This window comes from Syngnathus leptorhynchus, chromosome 8 (genome assembly GCF_054491065.1).
Source record: "Syngnathus leptorhynchus isolate UIUO chromosome 8, UIUO_Slep, whole genome shotgun sequence".
In the NCBI taxonomy this organism is placed as follows: domain Eukaryota; kingdom Metazoa; phylum Chordata; class Actinopteri; order Syngnathiformes; family Syngnathidae; genus Syngnathus; species Syngnathus leptorhynchus.
The window spans coordinates 1,724,195-1,743,887 of record NC_141202.1 but is presented as its reverse complement, the minus strand read 5'-3'; the positions used below and the strand labels follow the sequence as shown (position 1 = coordinate 1,743,887).

Here is a 19,693-nt window from a genome sequence, read left to right as displayed (position 1 = left end):
AAAATAGTGCGTTTTTTAAAATATTAATAATTTAATATTTTTACGAAAGAGCAACCTTTGGTGAACATATCTGGAATCAATTGAAAGAATACTATTTATGTGGTATTTATTACTACAATCGTTTGACAATTGTCAAACTTTTTACCTCTAAAAAATGGAAATAAGGAAATTTAAAGCCTTATTTATTTGAGAAAATTTTCGAAAATGTTACGTGGAAACTGCATCAGACTTTTTTTAATACGACATTGCATCCCTGCACTCGCATTTTTATTTTGTATCATCTTTTCGTGCGACATATCAAACAAAAAAAGTTCAACCCGAAGCTTTTGTTGTGTTCAAAGCTTGAGCTTGCTCAGAACCTCTTCAGTCAGCTTCTTGTTGTGGCGGTCAATCTTCCAATGTCCTGGCATCCACCCCAGCAGGAAGCGTTGGAAATCGGTCCACGCAAAGGCAAACATCTCCCGCCACTCTTTCTCCAATGCCACAAAGTCCAGCTGGGTGCTGCTCAACGCACACTTCAACTCAGAAAAGTAATAATCCAGGAGGCCCGGCGCCTTCTTCACACACTGCCTTTCTTTGAGACAGCTGCCCAGGAAGTAAGCCACATCTTTCATCCCACAGCCGCCGCCCACATACTGAAAGTCCACGGCCGCCACATCCCGTCCGTCGGAGGAGAAGCAGAAATTGGCCAGCTTGGCATCCCCATGCACGATGGTAAGGAAGCGGCAGCTGTTGAGCGCCTCATCCACAGCGCCAGCCGCTGCCTTCAACCTGGCATCATCCATGGCTTCAAGCTCATCCGGGCGTGTCTCCAGGTGCCAGTAGGTTCCCACCGGCCACAGGCCCTGCGGAGCTACGCCCAGGAAGTGAGCGTGGAAGTGGGCTAACCAGCTGAGACATGCCTTCATCTCATGATCGTTTACGTTGGTTCTGTGAGGACAACAAAAGGTGTTTTGTTTTTTTTGCAGCAAAATACTGCAATGTGGTGCAAAAGCTCATTAATACTGCACATTTGTGGAAGGAAAATACAAGCGATTCAACTTCTACCTTCTTTGATCATAACCAGCCACATCCAGATCTTCCAGTACAATGAGAATCTCGTCTTCATGGGAACTAACGGTGAAACAGGCGGGTATCCGACACTTGGAATTGGTGGCGTAGTTCTGGTACCAGTGAGTCTCCACCTCGTAAGACCTCACCTTCCTCATATGGGATCGATGGGCGGCGGTGGCGTGTTCGCCCCCGTTGGGAGGGAACTTGACGTGCTTAACGACCACTGATGGCCGCTCGCAGCCCTCCAGATGCAAGCGGATGATCTCGCCGTAGCCGCTCCACAGTGTCTGGATCTTGGCGCCGACCTGCAGCGAGGCAGCGCCGCATGCCTGCAGAACTGTGTCCTGGTGCTCAGGCTTCATTTACAGTCACTGTTGACAATCAGAACAAGGAATTCAAACAAAAGCGGAAGTTAGTCGACGTAGAAAACACAATTCAACGTTTCCCTCCCCGATAAAATGAAAGTCTGCGTTATGGACTTTTGGAGTCCTGTCCAAAAACTCGCACGACCCTTGTTTTAGTGTGGTTGTCATACTCTGCGCATGCGCAATACACCGTGCAGCAGCCGCAAAAAGTGTAATACGGGAGTCATGGCTGCCATCAAATGGCAAGGCCGAGTTTGTACTTTACTACTTTATTAAAAATTTTATATAATTTTGTCATATCAACAATCGATGCCGCCATGTTTGATGACGCGACCAACACCGTGGCGCAGGCCGATGACGTTTCAGTACATCCCAATTCTGCATGCACACTTATGCCCTGTGACCTCAAACACTACGTGCATCCTACAAAGTGTACACGTCATGGCGGACCGCACGGCAGCGTGGGGCCCGACATTGCGTTTTAAGCACTATACCGAAATGCTTGAACAACATTTCCCAACTAACCTTTACGTTTCTGGTAGGAAGTGCTAACAGACTAGCAAGGAGTACGCATGTAGAGTGTTGAAAGAAATGAGACGGGACCACGAACGCTATCCACTGACCTTGTTTTTTTTTTTCCCCCAGCTATCGCCATTAGCAGTATTCGGCGCTTCTGTACGCTCACCAAAATGATGACCATCAGTAGAATGCTCGTCCTCTCCAACTGTTTTCACATTCGAAAGCATCTGCTGCGCAGTATAAGGCCGAAATACGTCTTCTCTTTCCCACCGCAAAGGTCAATTAAAACTTATTCAAGGAACCTCGCGTATGCTAAAGACTTGTTCCTCGGTCAAGTCAATCAGGCTGAAGCATTTCCCTTTCCAGAAATTGGAATAGAAGAATTGGAGGAGATTAACCAGCTGGTGGATCCTGTCGAAAAATTCTTCAATGAGGAAGTTGACTCTGCAAAGATTGACCGAGAAGCCAGAATCCCCCCGGAAACGTTGAATGGCTTGAAAGAACTTGGACTGTTTGGACTCCAGATTCCTGAGCAATATGGAGGTCTTGGATTATCCAATACCATGTATGCACGACTAGCAGAAATTACATCATTGGATGCTTCCATTGCAGTCACACTAGCTGCTCATCAAGCAATTGGATTGAAGGGTATACTTATAGCGGGGAATGATAGCCAGAAGAAGAAATATCTGCCGAAATTAGCCTCAGGGGAACACATTGCAGCTTTTTGTTTGACTGAGCCTGGAAGTGGAAGTGACGCAGCTTCCATTCAGACACGGGCAACATTGTCAGAAGATGGAAAACATTACCTTCTCAATGGATCCAAGATTTGGATTTCAAACGGCGGAATGGCTGACATCATGACTGTGTTTGCACGGACCGAGGTGGTCGTAGATGATGGCACGAAGAAAGACAAGATTTCCGCCTTTATTGTCGAGAGAGCTTTCGGAGGCATCACGAGCGGAAAACCTGAAGATAAACTTGGTATCAGGGGCTCCAATACTTGTGAAGTGTCCTTTGATAATGTTCCAGTACCGCTGGAAAATGTTATTGGAGAATTAGGGGATGGATTCAAGATCGCTATGAATATACTCAACTCTGGAAGATTCAGCATGGGAAGTTCTTCAGCTGGAATGATTAAAAAAATGATTGAATTGACCTCGGAATACGCCGCGACACGGAAGCAGTTTAACAAACGCTTGAGTGAGTTTGGGATGATCCAGGAGAAGTTTGCAATCATGGCCTTGAATGTCTTTGTGATGGAGAGCATGGCATACCTGACATCAGGAATGATGGACAGACCTGGGCTACCTGATTGTTCTTTGGAAGCTGCTGTGGTCAAGGTGTTCAGCTCAGAGGGAGGTTGGATTTGCGTCAGCGAAGCTCTTCAGGTCCTGGGAGGTCTAGGATACACCAAAAACTACCCATACGAGCGTTACCTCAGGGATTGTCGTATCCTTCCCATTTTCGAAGGTACCAATGAAATTCTGAGAATGTACATCGCTCTCACCGGTATGCAATATGCCGGTAAAATCCTCACGGGAAAAATAAAGGAGATGAAGAAAGGAAATATCGGTCTGGCTTTGGGGATGATTGGGAAAAAATTGAGGAGCTCGTACGGAAGCGTACCAGCGGGGGTCCTTGCGGGGAAGAACGGAGTGATTCATCCCAGCTTAGCTGAAAGTGCGCAAAAGTTTGAAGAAAACGTTTATCTTTTCGGATCAACCGTGGAGAGCCTGTTGTATAGATACGGAAAGACCATCGTGGATGAACAGCTCATTTTGAAGAAAGTAGCAGATGTGCTTATTCATCTCTACGCCATGACGGCCGTCCTGTCCAGAAGTAGCCGTTCCATCAGCCAGGGTCTTCGGAATCATGACCACGAGGTGTTGCTCACAAACACCTTCTGCGCTGAGGCTTACTTCAAGAATAATTATTTGATGACCCAGTTGCAAAAGAACTCTCCCGAGAACAATGACGCCAACTTGAAGAAGATCGCCAAGGACGTTTTGGAGAATAGAGCGTATATCTGCTCTCATCCTCTTGTGAGGACATATTGAGTTCTCGAATAGTTTTTTGGTTTGGGTTTTATGTACGAGTGCCTTTCACGGGAAAGCTTTGCATCGTCAATAAAATAAAAGTGCTTAACTATGGACTCTGCTATTGTGATAGATAGATTAAAAAAAAAAAAGACATGTTTGATACTTACGGTCAACTTTTCCGTTTCTGGTGGAAAAAATACGGAAACTTGAGCCTGGAGTCGCCTGGAACGTGTGACAATTTACAATCTACGGCAAGAGTGTAAAATTATGAATACAATCAAAGAGAGGGGGAGAAAAAATACATCAATTGTACCATTTATTTTAATACAAAACGACTATAAAACATGTGCAACACGCATAGACAGAGAGAGGAACCGTAATACTTTAGAAACCATTAAAAACATTCCTAGGAAAAAAAAAAAAGCTCTGTACCTATTTTTTTTGTTCACGCGGAGGCTCCCTTTGGCACATAAAGGCTTCCTATTTAACTTCTGCAACTTTTTGCAACCTTATTTCGACACGCTGCTACTGTTAGGGCGTGATGAACCACTACGGGTAGTTTGGCAGTGTGGACAGGTTAAAAAAACAAAAAACAACAATTGAACAAAGTGCAGCTTTCTGAAAAGATATTTGGCAAATAAATGATATATGAATTATGAAGGCAACATCTTTGCATGTTTGGGAGCCCCCTTTCGCATAGATTCCGAGGTAATATCCGTGGCGGAACCGAAACTAGTTGATGACGATATCTTGTTTCACTGGAATTGTGTGAGTGAAACAAGATGGGCAAAACCAATGCGAGGGGCGGCTCAGATATGCCAAATAAATTTTCAGCAATATTTGCTGAGTTTTGTGTCAAACAATGAGGAAGTGGCAAAACAATGCACAGATTGCACCTATTGAAATACTTGAAAAGTTCTGTAACATAGATTGCTTCCACCGCTGCACCGAAAAAAAAAACCAAGAGATTTGAGGATTCTGAGTCAAGTCTAAAAGCAGATGACCAGAGTGCTGTTATCTGGCATCTTTGGGCACTTTGAGAACTTTGTAGATATGATTGGCAAAGACGGTGGTGAAGTGTGGCCGTGAGTTCTTGGACATGTGAGTGCACAGAGGAATTTTACCCACGTTCTCAGGGTCTTCCACATCCCAGATCTCCGGCATGCTGCAGCCGGGTCTTTGCAAAAAAAAAAGAACATTTGATTGTACTTCTTTTATTATATGTCCCTTCTTTGCAAACGACGTCTCCTACCTGGTTCTCCTGGTGCACCAAGAATCTTCCAGAACAAAAAAGTCGACTCCTAGCTTGTTCAAATTGCTCTTGACGGTCTCTGCGGACATGCGGCTATACATGGAGTACACCAACTTGGTTCTCTCCCTGAGGAACACGACATACGGCTTTATGCGATCGTCGCGGTCCCGTCACGGCGGTCGTGTGACCCCGCGCTGACCTCAAACCGGCGTCTTCGTAGTGGGGGTGGTTGACGATGGGCCGACCCGTGGACAGTTTCACGCTGGCCATTGTGGGCATTGCACCCGCAAACACAGCATCTGTGTCACATGACAGAGTCATGAAAAAAAAAAAGTCAGGCGGAACCATGGGGGAGGGGTCGTGAATTTACACCTCACCAGGGAAGGTGTTGTCCTGTATCCAGTCCAGCAGCTCCTCCTGAGGCATGTTGCTGAACTCCCCGATGATGCCCCACTGGGCCTGCAGGTTGGCCACGCCCTTCACCGACATGAGCGCCAGCACGACAAACACGGCCACCTGTTGTTTGGTCCTGTCCGCCATCCAGCCCAGTAACTGAGGAGAACACGGGAAAAAGAGCATCGGTGAGGTTAGGAGGCAAACGGCAACGGCGACGTGGTTACCATTACAACCTGCCGGGAGCAGATCAGCGAGGCCACGATGCACATGTGCGGCGTGAGGAAGAGCTTCAGGCGCATGATGAGGACGGCCAGCACGCTGAAGGCCAGAAGCTGCAGACTGTGGTACGCCATCTGCAGGAGTTTCAAGTCATTTTATTTTTTGTATCGCTAAACGATTTTTCTGCATGCTTATCTTCAAAGATCAGTTCTGTAAAAGCTTCATGGCGACCACAATACCGATGCTAGTTTTGTTAGCCAGTCTGAGGTGTTTCCTATTATGTGTTAGCATTCAGCTAGGAGACATTTGTCAGATTTGGTTCGATCGTGAATATGTGAGCCTTTATTTTACATTTGTGCAGAATATGTAAGAGTTCTCACCTCTCCTTTAGTGACAACGTCACACCTATAACAGAAAAGAGAAGCTGAAATGTGTGTCATGTTGTGTTATTGACTTTTGTTGCATAATGTCATGATTGGAAATGGATAGTTAAGTGCACAGTGACATCATCTGACCTCACAACTGTGTCATCTTGATGAGCAATAGTTGCTTTTCCTCCATCCTTCAGGTAGCGGATGACATCTTGCATAATCTGATAAAGAAAACAAGTTTTGTGCATTTTAGGTTTGCGCGTGGAAAAAAAAAACAATCTATTTACCGTCTTTGCAATCGAAGCCACCAGCAACAAGTTGACGGGCAGCAGCAATGTTGTCAGGTAGCGGGTGGGAGTCTGGCGAGGGGGGGGGGGGGGGGGGGGAGACAAAGAGGTGTTACAAAAGCGACTTGCACACGTGCGGCGATTTAAGTCCCACCTCCCACTCCATGAAGTCAAACTCTGCAGCGCATGTGTACATGAGCGTGTGGAAATCCTTGTAGCTGGTAAATTTGGACTTGATCAGGCCACTGATGTGAGCCTGGAGAGCAAAAAGTGTGTCAAAGCACAACAACAACAAAAAAGCGAGTGACCCGTAACTCACATCGTCGGAAGCACCGAGAATGGTGGACAGCAGGAATTTGAGCAGAACGGTGGAGCCCACCCAAAATAAAGCCTGCATGACCTGTGGAAGTCAGACACATAAGATTTTTCTTACATCCAGAAGAAAAAAAATAAATCCTTCCTACCCAGAAGACCAAGCCAGTTCTGAAGATCCGAGTCAAGCGATCCCTCAGCGCAATGACGACCTGAGAAAGAAAAAAATGATTTGGTTAAGAACATTAATTTAGACATCATCCTCGTGACTCCACTCACCCAGATTGAGACCAGCGAGGAGGCGTAAAAGGACGTGAGCAGCATGGCGTTGCCAAACATCAACACAAAGCAGAAGGCCAGTGCAACCTGCAGTTTCAGTAAACAAAATACAGGGGGCGCCAGTGAGCAGAATCCTTCCACATCTTTTCAATACATTTGAGTTGTTATAAGACCAAGCATACCATGTGAGTGACCAACAACGACTGCATCTTAGCCGCGCTGAGGTAACCCAAGATGTAGGACGCAAACAGGGAAGCTACCTGAGAAAAAAAAGAAAATTCTCATTCATTTGATCTATTCAGTTCTATTAAAAACACGTGTAGATATTCCTTGGAATTTTCTGTCTTGTTTTGTTCTTGACCTGAGTGAGCAGCACAAACTGGGCAAACTGCCATGGCAGCATGAAGCACAGTGTGGCCATTCCCAAAGCGGCCAGGGCCATCCTGCTCGGGTTCCGGGTTCTGGTGGTGGGGGGTGTGAGGGAAAAAAAAAACCCCAAAATAAAACAGACACCCACTGGACACTTCATTAAGTACACAATTGTACGCGATCTAAAGGTTCCACTCCCATCCTGTGGGTGGCACTAACGAGCATTCCGAATTTTATCAGTTGTGTGTGAAAAACTCTCTACCTCAAGATGAATGTGAGTAGCATCATCTGCAGGACCAGGAAGGGGTAAGCAAAGCTTTCCCTCAGAGGAGGAGTCCACATCACACGTGTGCTCTGACGCAAAAAAGAGGAAACGTTAGCCGATTTTTTTTATTCAGAGTCACATTTCAATCAGCTGGCACTCACCTCGCCGTGATTGAAGAAGAAACACACAGTGGTCACGATGCCGCCCAGTCGGCTGCCGCTGGAGAGGAAACAAAACAGACCTTATGACGTGACAACAATTATTAAGCCTCATTTTGATCGGTTTTTTTTATTTATTTTTTTACCAACCAGCCAAACTAGGATAATTACCTGAGGTAAGCGCCGTACAAGAAAAACATGCTCATCATCAGTCCGTTGAGCAAGAACACGCACGTCACGTAGAAGTAGGCTGGGTCGCCCAACCCTGAAAATAGATTTTGATCACCCTGGATCATATTTTCAATTTCAAAGCAGTTCCTAGAATTTCATTACAGTTCATACAAATCATTAACTTGATCTTATTTAAGAGATTTTTTTTTTTTTAAACAAGAACCGACCTGTTTTCCTCCACTCCCAAATCTGAACAAATCCACTCTTTGTTGCATCACCTTTATGTAAACTTTGACGAATCAATAAGCGGACCTAAATGTTTGTTTGCCCTTTTTAGTTTCGGAGGACTTCACTCATAACTTTGCTTCTTTCAGTAGGTCGTGTGTGTGTGTGTGTGTGTTAGAAGATATTTGCAGAGGGCATAGGATCTCCACGGCAACTGCGAGTACCTTCGCAACTGTCCACCGGCGTAAGGCCTTCTCCTCTGTTGATGGACCAGCACATCTTGGTGGGAACGCCAAAGTAGCCCATGACGGACGTGTACATCCGGTACCAGCTGGCTAGAACCACCTGCGGCGTGCACACACACAAATACACACAGTCAGTCGGCCTGACCGGTATGGATTTTTTTTTTTTTTGCTGATGCAGGTTTTATATAACAGTTTCAAAATCACAAGTCCTGCCAAAAAAAATACCTCTGGGTAAAGATTAAATCTCTTGAGGGTGTTTATGACGAGCGGGTATTCGGTCAGACGGTCGTTCATGATCATGTGCAGGCCCTGCAGGAAGGACGGTGCGTCGATGATGGTCTTGTAGTACGAATAATACAAACCCTGCAATCCACAAACAAGACGGTGTATTGATTAAAAGGCCAGGGGAAGATTCAGAGCCACTTTCAAGCAAGGATTAGAGTGAAATGTCACTCAATATAAGAAAGAAAATGATTTTATGTGCATGCTTTTTTTCCCCTCACACCAAAAGGTGTCCAAAAAAAGCTTTCAGTATGATGAATTGCACAAACACAATAATAAGGAAATGATCACCATTTCGGTCCGGAAAGCCATTTCCTTCTCTAAGCTGGATAAGTGTGAGAAATGTCTGTCATTCTCAAATAGCTGTGTGAGATGATACCTGCAAGTGGAGCATAATAATAATAATAATAATAATAATAATAATAATACTAATAAGCGTTAGACAGGAAAGGTCAGATTGGTGAGAGAAGTCAAAGATTTAAAATGAAAAACAAATAATAGCATTTAAATTAATAACACCGCTCATTAATGCACATGTTTGTTGTTGTTGTTGTTTTATTATTTTACAACTCACCAGTGGAGATATCCGCTCAAAGCAGCTGGGGGCAGACAGAAATACAATTTAGGAAAAAAAATAGAAAAAAAAAACACATTCTAATTGCAATTGAATTAGCAATGAGTGGTGGCTAACGGTCCAGAGCTAACAGACAGGTGAGCTAACGTTAGCCCGGATGTTGATATACGGTGGAGATAACAACTTTGTTAGCCGCATATTCATCGCAGTTTTCGGCGTCCCGGCGGGCCTCGCATCTTACCGAGCAAAAGCGTGAATCCCAGGCCGGCCGCCGAGGTGTGACTTAGCCCCAGCTTGTTCCGAATTCCCGATAGCCCATTCGCGGCTTTGGCATCCCTACCGCCAGCAGCGGCAGCAGCGGCAGCAGCGGCGGCTCGCTTGGCGCCGCTTTTGCCACCAGTAGAAGCGACCGGGGGACTCTTTTCGCTTTTGCCTGTCTGCTTTCGGTTTTTGGCCGCCATAGAGAACCCCGGGAGGATGGGGAGGCAAACGGAAAAGGAAGCCGGAGGTGAACGAGAGCTGAGCGGCCACAGAGCGGCGGTGCGTGCCTGCTCATGAGCTCCTGTTGTGCAGACGCTTTCACTTACTACAGTGGTGGTGTGGGTCGATTCAAATGTCGATAGTGTCAAATCGATATCGATAGTGAGTTTGGTCGATATCAATGTGTTGAGATCGATACGTGGGTACTTTTTCCTCCCTGTCGTTTTATTGAAAATGTAAATGAACTGCATTTATGTGTCGCTACTCACTACCAACAAATAAAAGTCCCTGATAAGCACATTATTAAAAAGGAGTTTACATTCATTAACAGCTCTGCCAAATTTGAATGGTTAAAAAAATATATTGATATCTAAAATAAATACACAAGTAGAAGTCCAGTGCAACAACCACTGCCACCATGTGTCTTATTCAGCCCAAATAAAGTTCAGATGTTCTTTTCGTCCCATATTACGGCACAAGCCCACATGCTGAGAGCTTCCACGGTAACAGAAAGAATTCATTGTTCAAAGAGATCAGGTTAGGTTACAAAAGAATTTTTGAAGGAGTTAAGTCATCATCGAGTATTGAAAATCTAAGACAAAGTTGGTAGAACACTTGGTGTTAAAATATGCTACTATCTTTTGCTCGATTTGTACGTGTTGCTGCGGTTTTAATTTCTTTATAATTACCATAATAATCTTTCTGTTGTATAAAAATAGCAGCGGGTGTTGCGAGAGTGTGTGAGACCGGAAACGTTTTGAGGACGCCCTTCATAATTGACCAATTTTCACCTTTTGTGAGCAGGTCTAAAATGTTTCCTCTGCAATAAATACTATTTTTGTCCATGGCGGCAGTAATGACAATAGAATAATCTGTTTAAATGCTTTTGGTCTATCCTTTGAACTTTCATTTCTAAATTGGGTGTACATAAAGCTTACCCAAAGCCTTGTTTGTGGTGTTTATGAGCTCCCCGGGGCGATTGGAGCTTTTTCCTCTTCTGCTGGGAAAGATGATGAAACACACTCAGTGACTGAGCAGGAGCGGTAGAGGGAGCTGCCGTAAACAACATGGAGGGGACAGCAAAACATGTTTTTCTCCCCCTCGCTTTTTTGCACCCTACTGTGCTGCTCCACATAGAGAGAAGAGAGAGAGGGGGGGGGTATTTATAGGCCCATAATGAACATGTGTCCTTCAAAGCCACGCTGTCCACGCTCGCACATGTGGAGAACATGTCTGACTAACGGAGCTTTGAGTCACAAGGCGTTCCCGGAATTCAAGACGACAACAAGATTGGAAAAACAAAAGTGTGTTTATTAAGACAACCCCAAAAAAAAAAAAAAAAAAGTCCTGAATACTCAGGAACATTATCAAGATACTTCGTTACGAAGCGGTTGTGCATTTTTCTTGACGCAGAGCACAAATACAAAAAAAAAAAAAAAAACAACACCAACAGAACTCCTCATTGGAATTCCCAAAAGGTGAAGAGCACCACAAAAGTGTTGTCACGTGACCGTCGACCACACACTTCCCCCTTTTACAAGCAAACAAACAGACCCATGTAATAGTAAGCCCTGTGGGAAATGGCCTTGCTTTTCACATGCCTCCCTGCACCCCCCCCCCCCCCCCACTATCTTGCATATTTGCCCACCAGGATCCCCTTTCAGAGGACACCTAGAAGCTTCCAACCACAAGAGACTTTTTGTTGTCACATTGCTTGGTATAGAAAAAAAAAAAAAACCCCAACAACTTCCGATACTCCTCGTAAGGACCGAGGGTGAGCTGGAGCCGATCCCTGGGAAACATCCTGGACTGGTTGGCAGCCTCAGACAATTGTAAGACTCTTCAATGATTTGAACAAGTCACTTGGAATGTGGGAGGAAACCGGAAGCCGGGATTTGAACCCCTGTACCGCAAAACTGCAAGGCAGTGGCGCTAAACCACAACTCGACTGCGTGGTGTCGATAAAACTGCTTTAGAAAAAATAACACAGATGGTGTCTTTGATGAGGTTTTGGATGGTGAGAGTAGCTGCTCCGAGAGGAAAGTCAAACTGAGGGTGAAGAAATAAAAAAAAAAGAAAAGTCAAGAAAGGTACACATTTGCTTCCTGTCTCCTCTCCCCGAGTGTAAACAAAATGGCCACACACAAACACGAAAGCATCTTAACTCTCCTCCACGATAAGAGTTCATGAATGTGAGGAGTGAACCAAGCCAGCACCCAAACGACAACAGATGAAAGGAGAAGGTTGGAGAAAACAAAAACAAAACAAAAAAACGTGTTTACGTGTGGGGGGGGGCTTTTATGAGTCGTCTTGAAAATGGCGTCCATCTTACTCTTAAAATGACACACAAAAAAGCCCCACCATGTGAAATTTCATTCATCTGAGAAGAATGGGGTGAAGTCGATGAAAAAGAGCAAATTTCGGATTGTTCATAGCCCCTTCGACCCCCCCTTACCGCTGCACTCGAGTTGAGATTTTCAAACATAAACAACACGGCTCATTAGCCGGGCGGCTAACTGGCAAGCTAACCGCAACGGAGCCAACGTTCCAGGTCAAATTAAAAAAAAAAGGGGGGGGGGTGGAAATAGGAGGTCAAACTTTTCGTCGACTTTAACTTGAAAGTCAAAAAAAAAGGAGAGTCACGGAGAAGGTGGGAAGAGCCGTGTTGGAAGTCTCGTCAGCACGGCACGTTGTCCGCTGCCTTGGGGAAATCTCCACAGTCCGCCGCGGAGAACTGCAGCCGTTTTACGGCCTCTTTGATCAGATTGCCAGACAGGATGAGCTCCTGGAGGAGACGGTGCGGGTCGTCCTCGTCGGTGTGCAGCCTTTTTTTGTTCCACGGTTTAATTTGGTCCCACTCCTGGTCGCTCGAGCCGGGGATGTGATAAGGGCTCGCCCGGCTGCTGCCGCGGTTTCTCAGCCGGATGCAGCAACCTTGCCGTTTCGGAACCGGCGCGCCCGTGGCGATGGTGCCTCCACCGCCGCCGACGACGACCCCCGCCGGGTTGACCACACTCCCCACGCCGGTGGTGAGTCCGTGCAAGCAGGCAGCCTTCTTCGCATGGTTGCCGCTATTGTTGTGGAGCTGCAGTGCCTCGCCGATTCTCGTCACCAACGCGTCCACCTCTTTGGAGTCGACGGTGACGGACTGTTCCAAGAAGATGTAGTTTTCCTTTCGACAAGGCATGGTGAGCGCCGGTGTTGTTGAGGATGAATGAAAGTGGAACCGCTCCACACACCGCTCCTCGGTCCTCGCTCTCGCCACGCCGCCAACCTCCAACAAGCACCGTTGATTTGTAAACAATGGATGACGTCTAGAAAGGAACGTACCAAGTCTCCCGCCAAGGGGTTCGCTGGGATTGTTTCAAAACAAAAAACCCCAGACTCCTATTGAGAAATAAGTGAGACATTTTATGAGCATATTCATAAATAATAATTATCATTTTTAAACAAATGAAATACTTTTATCAGGTTCGCCCCGATGATTTCCCAACATACCGATAGTTCCCCACCCCCCTAACTGCTCTCCTGGTTTGGACTCTTCCAGCCAAATGGACGTTACATAACTCGTAACTGCTTGTCAAGGGAAAACAAACAAAGCACGTTTTTCGGTCGAACGGGGAAGAAAAGCAAACCGTTAGCATTCTGTTTTTGGATCACAAGATCATGTTAAACCACTGTGCTGTTTTCCATAATAACACGCTCGTGTCCCATAATAAACAAACCAAGTAGTCCCGAAAACGGTGTCGTTTTGATAGTATTTGCATCATTGGTTGTAACAAAGCGTGCCATGGCTAATATCGGCCGTTGAACAACTCAGAAATGCAGAAGAACTTCAAATGACATTAGCATTGGCATCCAGACGGTTATTCTTATAGCACAGTCTGCATGTTGTGTGAATGTTGGAAAATGAGAGTGACGAAAACAATGAGCAATGACGTTACTTGCTGGCTTGCAAGGTGAAGTTGAAATGTTAACAATAAAACCTGCAGTTTTCTAGCAGATGTTAAGGTTGTTGTTGTTGTTTTTTTGCATTAGCGACTAACACAAATACAGAAATTCGACCCTTTTGCTGTTTTTTGTTGTCGCTTGTAACACTAGCAATACTGTTACATTTTACAACAGCAAACAATTTTGTGTTGCTACTCAACCATTCTTTTACATGCACATGAATGCATCCTTTTTTTGATTTTAAGAATCATATCCCCGAACCCGTATTTGTGAGTGAGTGCGTGGTTGCAATGCGTTGACAGCGTGGCAGCCGGCATGTGTATGCTGACAATAGGAGTGTGTTTCAATGTGCGTTGCTGAGGAGAGTACACAGTGTTCAGTTGTGCTTTCTGAGAAACACCACGGCTAAACCTGATGCTCCAGTCAATGAGAGCCCTCGTCACCATATAAGGAGCTACGGTGCTTGCCAACACGTGGCGCGGCGAGCCAATCCGAGGAGGCCCGACTCAGACTTCCTGTGTGGCTCAAAGGCAAGTGGTAAGGAAGAGATGGCGGGTCAGGGAGTGGGAGGCGCATTTGGGAGTGGTAGCAAAAAAAAATGTTGGAAACCAAAAGTCAGAGCCAACAATGGCACAAAGCCAAACATTATACTCAAAGAGGCCCGATTCAAATGTTGGTAAACACTTAACCACAAGTCGACTTTCACACAAATGAGGAAATGAACTCCAGATTGACTTTTTGGACTTTTACTGGAAGCGTTTGCGGAACAAAAGTTTTCAACTGGACAACAAAAAGTGGCTTTCCTTGTTTTGAAAACGAAACAATTGATGACTGCTCTCAAAGTTTCATGCGGGTACTCAAATGATCAGCTGAAAACGGGTCACGCGTTAATGCCGAAGGGTGGAGGATATTTGTCCGAAAGGATTTGGGGAATAATAAACCACAGTAGGTCAAGCCAAAGTCTAGTTTTGTCAATGTCTGTTTATCCAAAAGTAAAGTCAACTACCTTTAGTTTTAAATGAATGCCACACCCAGCAACTATTTGGGGCACGGTGCCTTTTCAAAATTCTACGGTATGTGATAACGTCACAATAACAAAAACAAACCATGGGACTTTTCTGTACTAAATGTGTCATGAGGTGAGTTGTTTTTAGCTAGCGCAAAGACTCTCTGAAAACAAAGAGAAAATTGTTACCCGGAGGGGAACTTGACAACAACATCAAAACATTCAAGAGGGAGATTAAAAAGGTTCCACTAAAATCCCAGAATTGAGCATGTTTTTGTTTTGTTTGTTCTACTATGTCGCTTGTCCATCTGTTAGCGGGATTATAGCCCAAACATAGACTCTTGTCGCTCGCCATGTGTTCAGACTACACTTGTGTTCATTTATAGGGGCAGATGTCTAATAAATTATGTTGCAACTCAACTCGCGAGTGTGTGGCAATAGACTAGTTGAGACTTGAGGTGTGTCGGGAGGAGAAAATCTTCGCTTGCTCAATGGTAGGTCACAAAGTTGGTTAACCGAAACAAGCGCAGGAAATGATGTCACGTGATTGCAGTTTGATTGTCACATACGATCATGTTTTTTATTTCTTTGCTTTCATTCCGATTAAAACAATAGGAGAGGAAGCGTGAGGAAAATAAACGCCATCCACATCAACAAGGGAGACTAGCATCCGCTACGGCGACGTGCCCTACGAGCGGAGGAATGTAGCGGAAGTGGGGAAGAAAAGCCAGTTTGTTGTCATCACACCTTCCCCCCACCTCCTCCCCGTTACGAAAAAAAAAAAAAGACATGAGTCATCTGTGCAACGTTCTTTTTAAAAGAGGAAGTAAAGCCTTCAGGGAGGAATGAGGGCATGTGCTTCCTCGTTCTGTGTGAAACATAGAAGGAGATTGTTGATGAACAATTCGTCCGCTTTGTTTGCATTGTAAAAAAAAAAAAATGATTCGAGCGCCCTTATAAAGTCACAAAGTTCAGCACTCAATAAAAATACTTTCATGTCAACATCCGCCCCGGTCGTATAAACGGATAAGACGGTGATAAGACAAATGTAAATATTAATATATGAGCATGCTGAATCGTTGGAGGCCGTCGAAGTTAAAACGGGACGCAGAGACAAGGTTGCAACTTCTCAAAGCGGGACTTCTTTATTTATACGTGGGCAGAATTCAAATAGGACTCAATAGTGACATGCGAGACCCCTGCTGGCAGTATTTACCATCTTGCAAATGGAGACACTCCAAAACATGTTGATGACCTTGTGGAGATTTCCTCAATGACATTGTGGGTTGTATACAAGTCATACCACAACTGACTAAGCACTCACCTGTTTCCTGGCTTTGGTCATGTGACACTGGCTAGCTGAGCTATGATTGGTTGTTACCTGAGCCCTTGACAACAACTGGATAAATGAAGTGATCAAATTAAATGTAGGAAAAAAATAGTACCTATTATTGCCATATATGATGAAATAAGTATCTCAGATGATAAGAAGTTTCAAATGAGTCAATATTGTATGGTTTAAAAAGAACTGTTTGGCATATTTGAAGTTTTTATTGATTTATTTGACCTCAACTGCAAATGACCTGGCCCTTTGTGCCCTTTTTAAAAAAAATGTTTGCCTACTGTTTAGACAGTATCACAAACCAAAGTTAAATATTTCAAAGTTTTGAAATGATCCTAACAATTCCAAAGCGCTCCTTGTTGATACGGCCAAACATTTGCCTTTGTGGCAATGCTCCCTGCCCCTGCAAAAGAAAACAAGAGGATCAACTTTGATAGCATTTGGCGTGCGTCCAGACGTTCAAGTTCACAGAGTTTGTTTCCCTCCATTCAAAGAGCAAGCGAGAGAGTGAGAGGCCATTTTTATACTCCCTATGCTGAGGAATGCGAAGCACATTGCGAAGCACATGGATGCCAGTACTATGAAAGGATTTATGTGTTGCACATTTTGTAAACACATTCAGGAACGTGAGCTCCGGCTAATAGCGGCGTCTTTAGAAAAACAAGTCGAAGAAACAAAATATAGATACTAAATATAGCCTATACAAAAGAGGACGCTAAATGATAACATTCAACTCGTACAGATAAGATAAATGCTACATGCTAATCTATACGATCTATCTAATGGATTAACTGCACAAACTACAGTCTAAAAAAAAAAATTTGGTACTGAAAAAATATGTTACGTTTGGACTTGGTCGACACCTCCAACAAAATCTCACAGACACAATGATTTTTTTTAAAAATTTGCAGACAAAATGGTTGCCACCCGTTAATCATCCAAAAAGTACACCCAGCCATAAATCACTCGCTCAGGGGTTTTGTCACATTTGACTTCATATGATCCAAACATTTATTCACCCTTTCTTGTTCCTGTTGTGACCATTACAACCTGCTAGAGGGCGCTGTAAGTCAAATACATGAATAATATAAGCTATGTTCAATTATTACTTAAGTAAGTACTCTATGGGGGAAAAAACCTACTAGTTCAAGGATTTGTACTATAGTTCAATTATTACTTAAGTAAGTACTCTATGGGGGGGGGGGGGACTACTAGTTCAAGGAGTACTTCCACACTGGCTGTCAAAAGACTGTTTACCTTTTCCAACACGTGCTTGACGTGTTGCTTCTCCACATGATGCAACGGGCAAGCGTGTTACATAATGCAACATGTCTTTTGTGAGACGTTGGAAGTTTGATTGATGAGTCTGTCGGAGGAGGAGGCCTCCGTGACCCACAGCAAATTATATAATGTTCCTTTACAACCACGTGTGTGTGTGTATATGTGTGTGAGGAAGTGCTGACTGGCTTATTTCTTGGAGGCAGAGTGAGACGTCGACTCGTGTTTTTACCTCGTGAACCCACTGAACCGACTAATAATATGCACATTATATCATGTTCTATATGAGTTTCTAATGAAACTAAGAAGTTTATGGTTGCAAACTTTGTTCAGTTTAATTGTTTTAAGACACACACACAGGTCAAAGTCTTACTTTCGGGTTGAATGGTGGACGTCACCCTCTCTGTTGTTGTTTTTTGGTCAAAAGTATTGGAACATCAAGCCAGCAACAATTATAAACGATCAGGACAAAAAAAAATGAAACATTTAGGAATCACTGAGTCCAATCTCTGAGCAAATACTTTCACCAAGGTTCAGTTGTGTACGTTGACAGATAAAAAGACATCTTGTCTTACTGTCCTTATCAAAGCTGTACAGTTAAACGTGCATTGCCATTCCCTCCTTGCGGTTTGATGACATAACATCTTCAACGCATGTCTTCCCCACTCGAGTGAAAAACCATAAATCCTAACCGCTAGACCATATGGGATTCCTGGAATCTCAGCTACAGTAGATGTGTTCCTAGGCTCAGAACATAGCGTATCTCAGAGTGTGGGTTATTTAAAAAAATAAAAAGCCCAGAAAAAGCAGCACGCTGATTCCAGTACATGAAAATTAGAGGGTTGTTTTTTTTTGCCCGTCTCCATGTGTTGCTGCACCTTTTGTATTTGCATTACTTAAAGCACTATAACAACCCACATGGAAATGATTCGTTAGCCTGTCTATGGCGTTTCCCATTACGTGTTAGCGTTATGCTAGCAAACATTAAAAATGCTGAATTTTTTCACCAACCATGACTACAAGGGAGTCCAATGTATATTCATAGCATGAGTATCACTAACAGCTAATTTGATACCCTAAGTGCCTCTAAATTTGTAGCAGCTAATAATTGTATACAGCGATTTAGCGCCAGTCAGATGACATCCACACACACGCACACACACACACACACACACACACACACACACACACACACACACACACACACACATGCAGACACACTATCCAATCCTATTCCTGGCCACGGTGTCCTTTTGGAAGCTGCCAGCATCTGTGAAACTTCACACTGACCCGACTTGTATGCTGAAAATAGAAAGTGAGCGCATAAATTGGCTCACGGTGAAAGTTGATTGCCTCTGTGTGCGGGTCAATGACTTTTTGCTCCAGCCGAGTCAGTACGTCGATATTTGTTGATCGATCCGCTTGTCGTTGGTGTCCAATTTCAGGGGTGACATTGCTTGAGTCAGTATCCTTCAGTTGTCACATTTTATAGTCAGCTGCAAACAGCTGAAGACCTATTGTTGTTGTCTCTGCTGTTACCATGGTGACTGAAATAACACAAAAACATCCTGTTCACCTGCATCACTATGGCAACCACTACTACAGCATACTCACCTATATCACGAGAGCAACCAAAGCATCTAACTTTCTTCTATTGTTATGGCAAGCAAGCATCATCTGGCTTTGTATCGCCATAGCAACCAAAGTGCAACGACAATCAGAGCATCCTTCAAAAATGCATCCCTATGAAAACCAAAGCACCATACTCCCCATGGCAATGCAAGCATCACCCGCACCCTATTTGTGACGTCATTTGATTTAAATAATAATAATAATACATGTTATCCACACTTCTACATGAAAACAATACCTGTGCATCGTGTCGGGTCTAATGCTGTACTGCATACTTCCACTAGAGGGCAGCATGTGACCTGTCATGTCTGTCTATTTTCTTTCACCAGTCACCGACATACGACTTTATGTAAGCTGAATTGTTCATGTTCAATTGAAATTGGTAAGGGTTCATTTGACCTACCCTGAAGTCCACGTGTGGGTACCACCTACGTCGTCTATCCGAAAAGAAGATACTTTAAACGGTCACTCAGCTGAAGGGTCGGCCTGGCTCGAAGTCAGGTGCTCCCAAGCTTTCCAACAAGCCGACTTTTTTTTTATTTTTATTTATTTTTACACGGTCCGGGGAAAAACTCCTGGCTGACACTTTCCATCTTTCGGAAAACTCGTTAATTGCCCTA

At 44.2% G+C, this 19,693-nt stretch overlaps 4 protein-coding genes across 6 annotated transcripts; 1 reads left to right on the top strand and 3 right to left on the bottom strand.

Moving 5' to 3' along the window:
- Positions 1 to 165: 165 nt before the first annotated feature.
- On the bottom strand, positions 166 to 4,225 carry pkdc (protein kinase-like domain containing). 2 transcript variants are annotated; one of them, XM_085918242.1, is made up of 3 exons: positions 4,147 to 4,225; positions 1,048 to 1,424; positions 166 to 930 (listed from the first exon to the last, which is right to left on the bottom strand). In XM_085918242.1, the coding sequence occupies exons 2-3, from the start codon at positions 1,413 to 1,415 to the stop codon at positions 336 to 338; spliced, it is 963 nt and encodes a 320-aa protein (XP_085774368.1). In that variant the 5' UTR covers positions 1,416 to 1,424; positions 4,147 to 4,225; the 3' UTR covers positions 166 to 335. The 2 variants fall into 2 exon arrangements, with proteins under 2 accessions (XP_085774368.1, XP_085774367.1); XM_085918241.1 differs by lacking the exon at positions 4,147 to 4,225 and having other exon boundaries at positions 1,048 to 1,750.
- Positions 1,875 to 5,091, top strand: acad9 (acyl-CoA dehydrogenase family, member 9). Its single transcript, XM_085918240.1, has one exon. It carries the CDS (start codon positions 2,108 to 2,110, stop codon positions 3,995 to 3,997), a length of 1,890 nt encoding a protein of 629 aa, XP_085774366.1. The 5' UTR covers positions 1,875 to 2,107; the 3' UTR covers positions 3,998 to 5,091.
- On the bottom strand, positions 4,279 to 9,975 carry dpy19l1l (dpy-19-like 1, like (H. sapiens)). 2 transcript variants are annotated; one of them, XM_085918238.1, is made up of 22 exons: positions 9,626 to 9,975; positions 9,385 to 9,409; positions 9,102 to 9,189; positions 8,754 to 8,891; positions 8,508 to 8,628; positions 8,059 to 8,152; positions 7,891 to 7,948; positions 7,727 to 7,818; positions 7,457 to 7,556; positions 7,278 to 7,355; positions 7,096 to 7,182; positions 6,969 to 7,028; positions 6,824 to 6,904; positions 6,659 to 6,760; positions 6,505 to 6,576; positions 6,362 to 6,438; positions 6,227 to 6,251; positions 5,852 to 5,980; positions 5,609 to 5,783; positions 5,431 to 5,530; positions 5,232 to 5,357; positions 4,279 to 5,156 (listed from the first exon to the last, which is right to left on the bottom strand). In XM_085918238.1, exons 1-22 carry the CDS (start codon positions 9,843 to 9,845, stop codon positions 4,994 to 4,996), a joined length of 2,211 nt encoding a protein of 736 aa, XP_085774364.1. In that variant the 5' UTR covers positions 9,846 to 9,975; the 3' UTR covers positions 4,279 to 4,993. The 2 variants fall into 2 exon arrangements, with proteins under 2 accessions (XP_085774364.1, XP_085774365.1); XM_085918239.1 differs by having other exon boundaries at positions 5,861 to 5,980; positions 9,626 to 9,974.
- Positions 9,976 to 11,154: 1,179 nt separating this feature from the next.
- Positions 11,155 to 13,544, bottom strand: gbp (glycogen synthase kinase binding protein). Its single transcript, XM_085919209.1, has 2 exons — positions 13,363 to 13,544; positions 11,155 to 13,251 (listed from the first exon to the last, which is right to left on the bottom strand). Exon 2 carries the CDS (start codon positions 13,049 to 13,051, stop codon positions 12,542 to 12,544), a length of 510 nt encoding a protein of 169 aa, XP_085775335.1. The 5' UTR covers positions 13,052 to 13,251; positions 13,363 to 13,544; the 3' UTR covers positions 11,155 to 12,541.
- Between the last annotated feature and the right edge of the window lie 6,149 nt (positions 13,545 to 19,693).

Excerpts from the sequence above, each read along its gene's own strand:
- acad9 (XM_085918240.1), top strand. The coding sequence starts at position 2,108 with ATGATGACCATCAGTAGAATGCTCGTCCTCTCCAACTGTTTTCACATT.
- pkdc (XM_085918242.1), bottom strand. The coding sequence starts at position 1,415 with ATGAAGCCTGAGCACCAGGACACAGTTCTGCAGGCATGCGGCGCTGCC. Across the intron at positions 931-1,047 it reads GCTGGTTATGATCAAAGAAG|AACCAACGTAAACGATCATG; the intron begins GTAGAAGTTGAA and ends TTGTCCTCACAG.
- gbp (XM_085919209.1), bottom strand. The coding sequence starts at position 13,051 with ATGCCTTGTCGAAAGGAAAACTACATCTTCTTGGAACAGTCCGTCACC.
- dpy19l1l (XM_085918238.1), bottom strand. The coding sequence starts at position 9,845 with ATGGCGGCCAAAAACCGAAAGCAGACAGGCAAAAGCGAAAAGAGTCCC. Across the intron at positions 7,183-7,277 it reads CGTTGTTGGTCACTCACATG|GTTGCACTGGCCTTCTGCTT; the intron begins GTATGCTTGGTC and ends CTGAAACTGCAG. Across the intron at positions 6,439-6,504 it reads TGGCTTCGATTGCAAAGACG|ATTATGCAAGATGTCATCCG; the intron begins GTAAATAGATTG and ends TTTCTTTATCAG.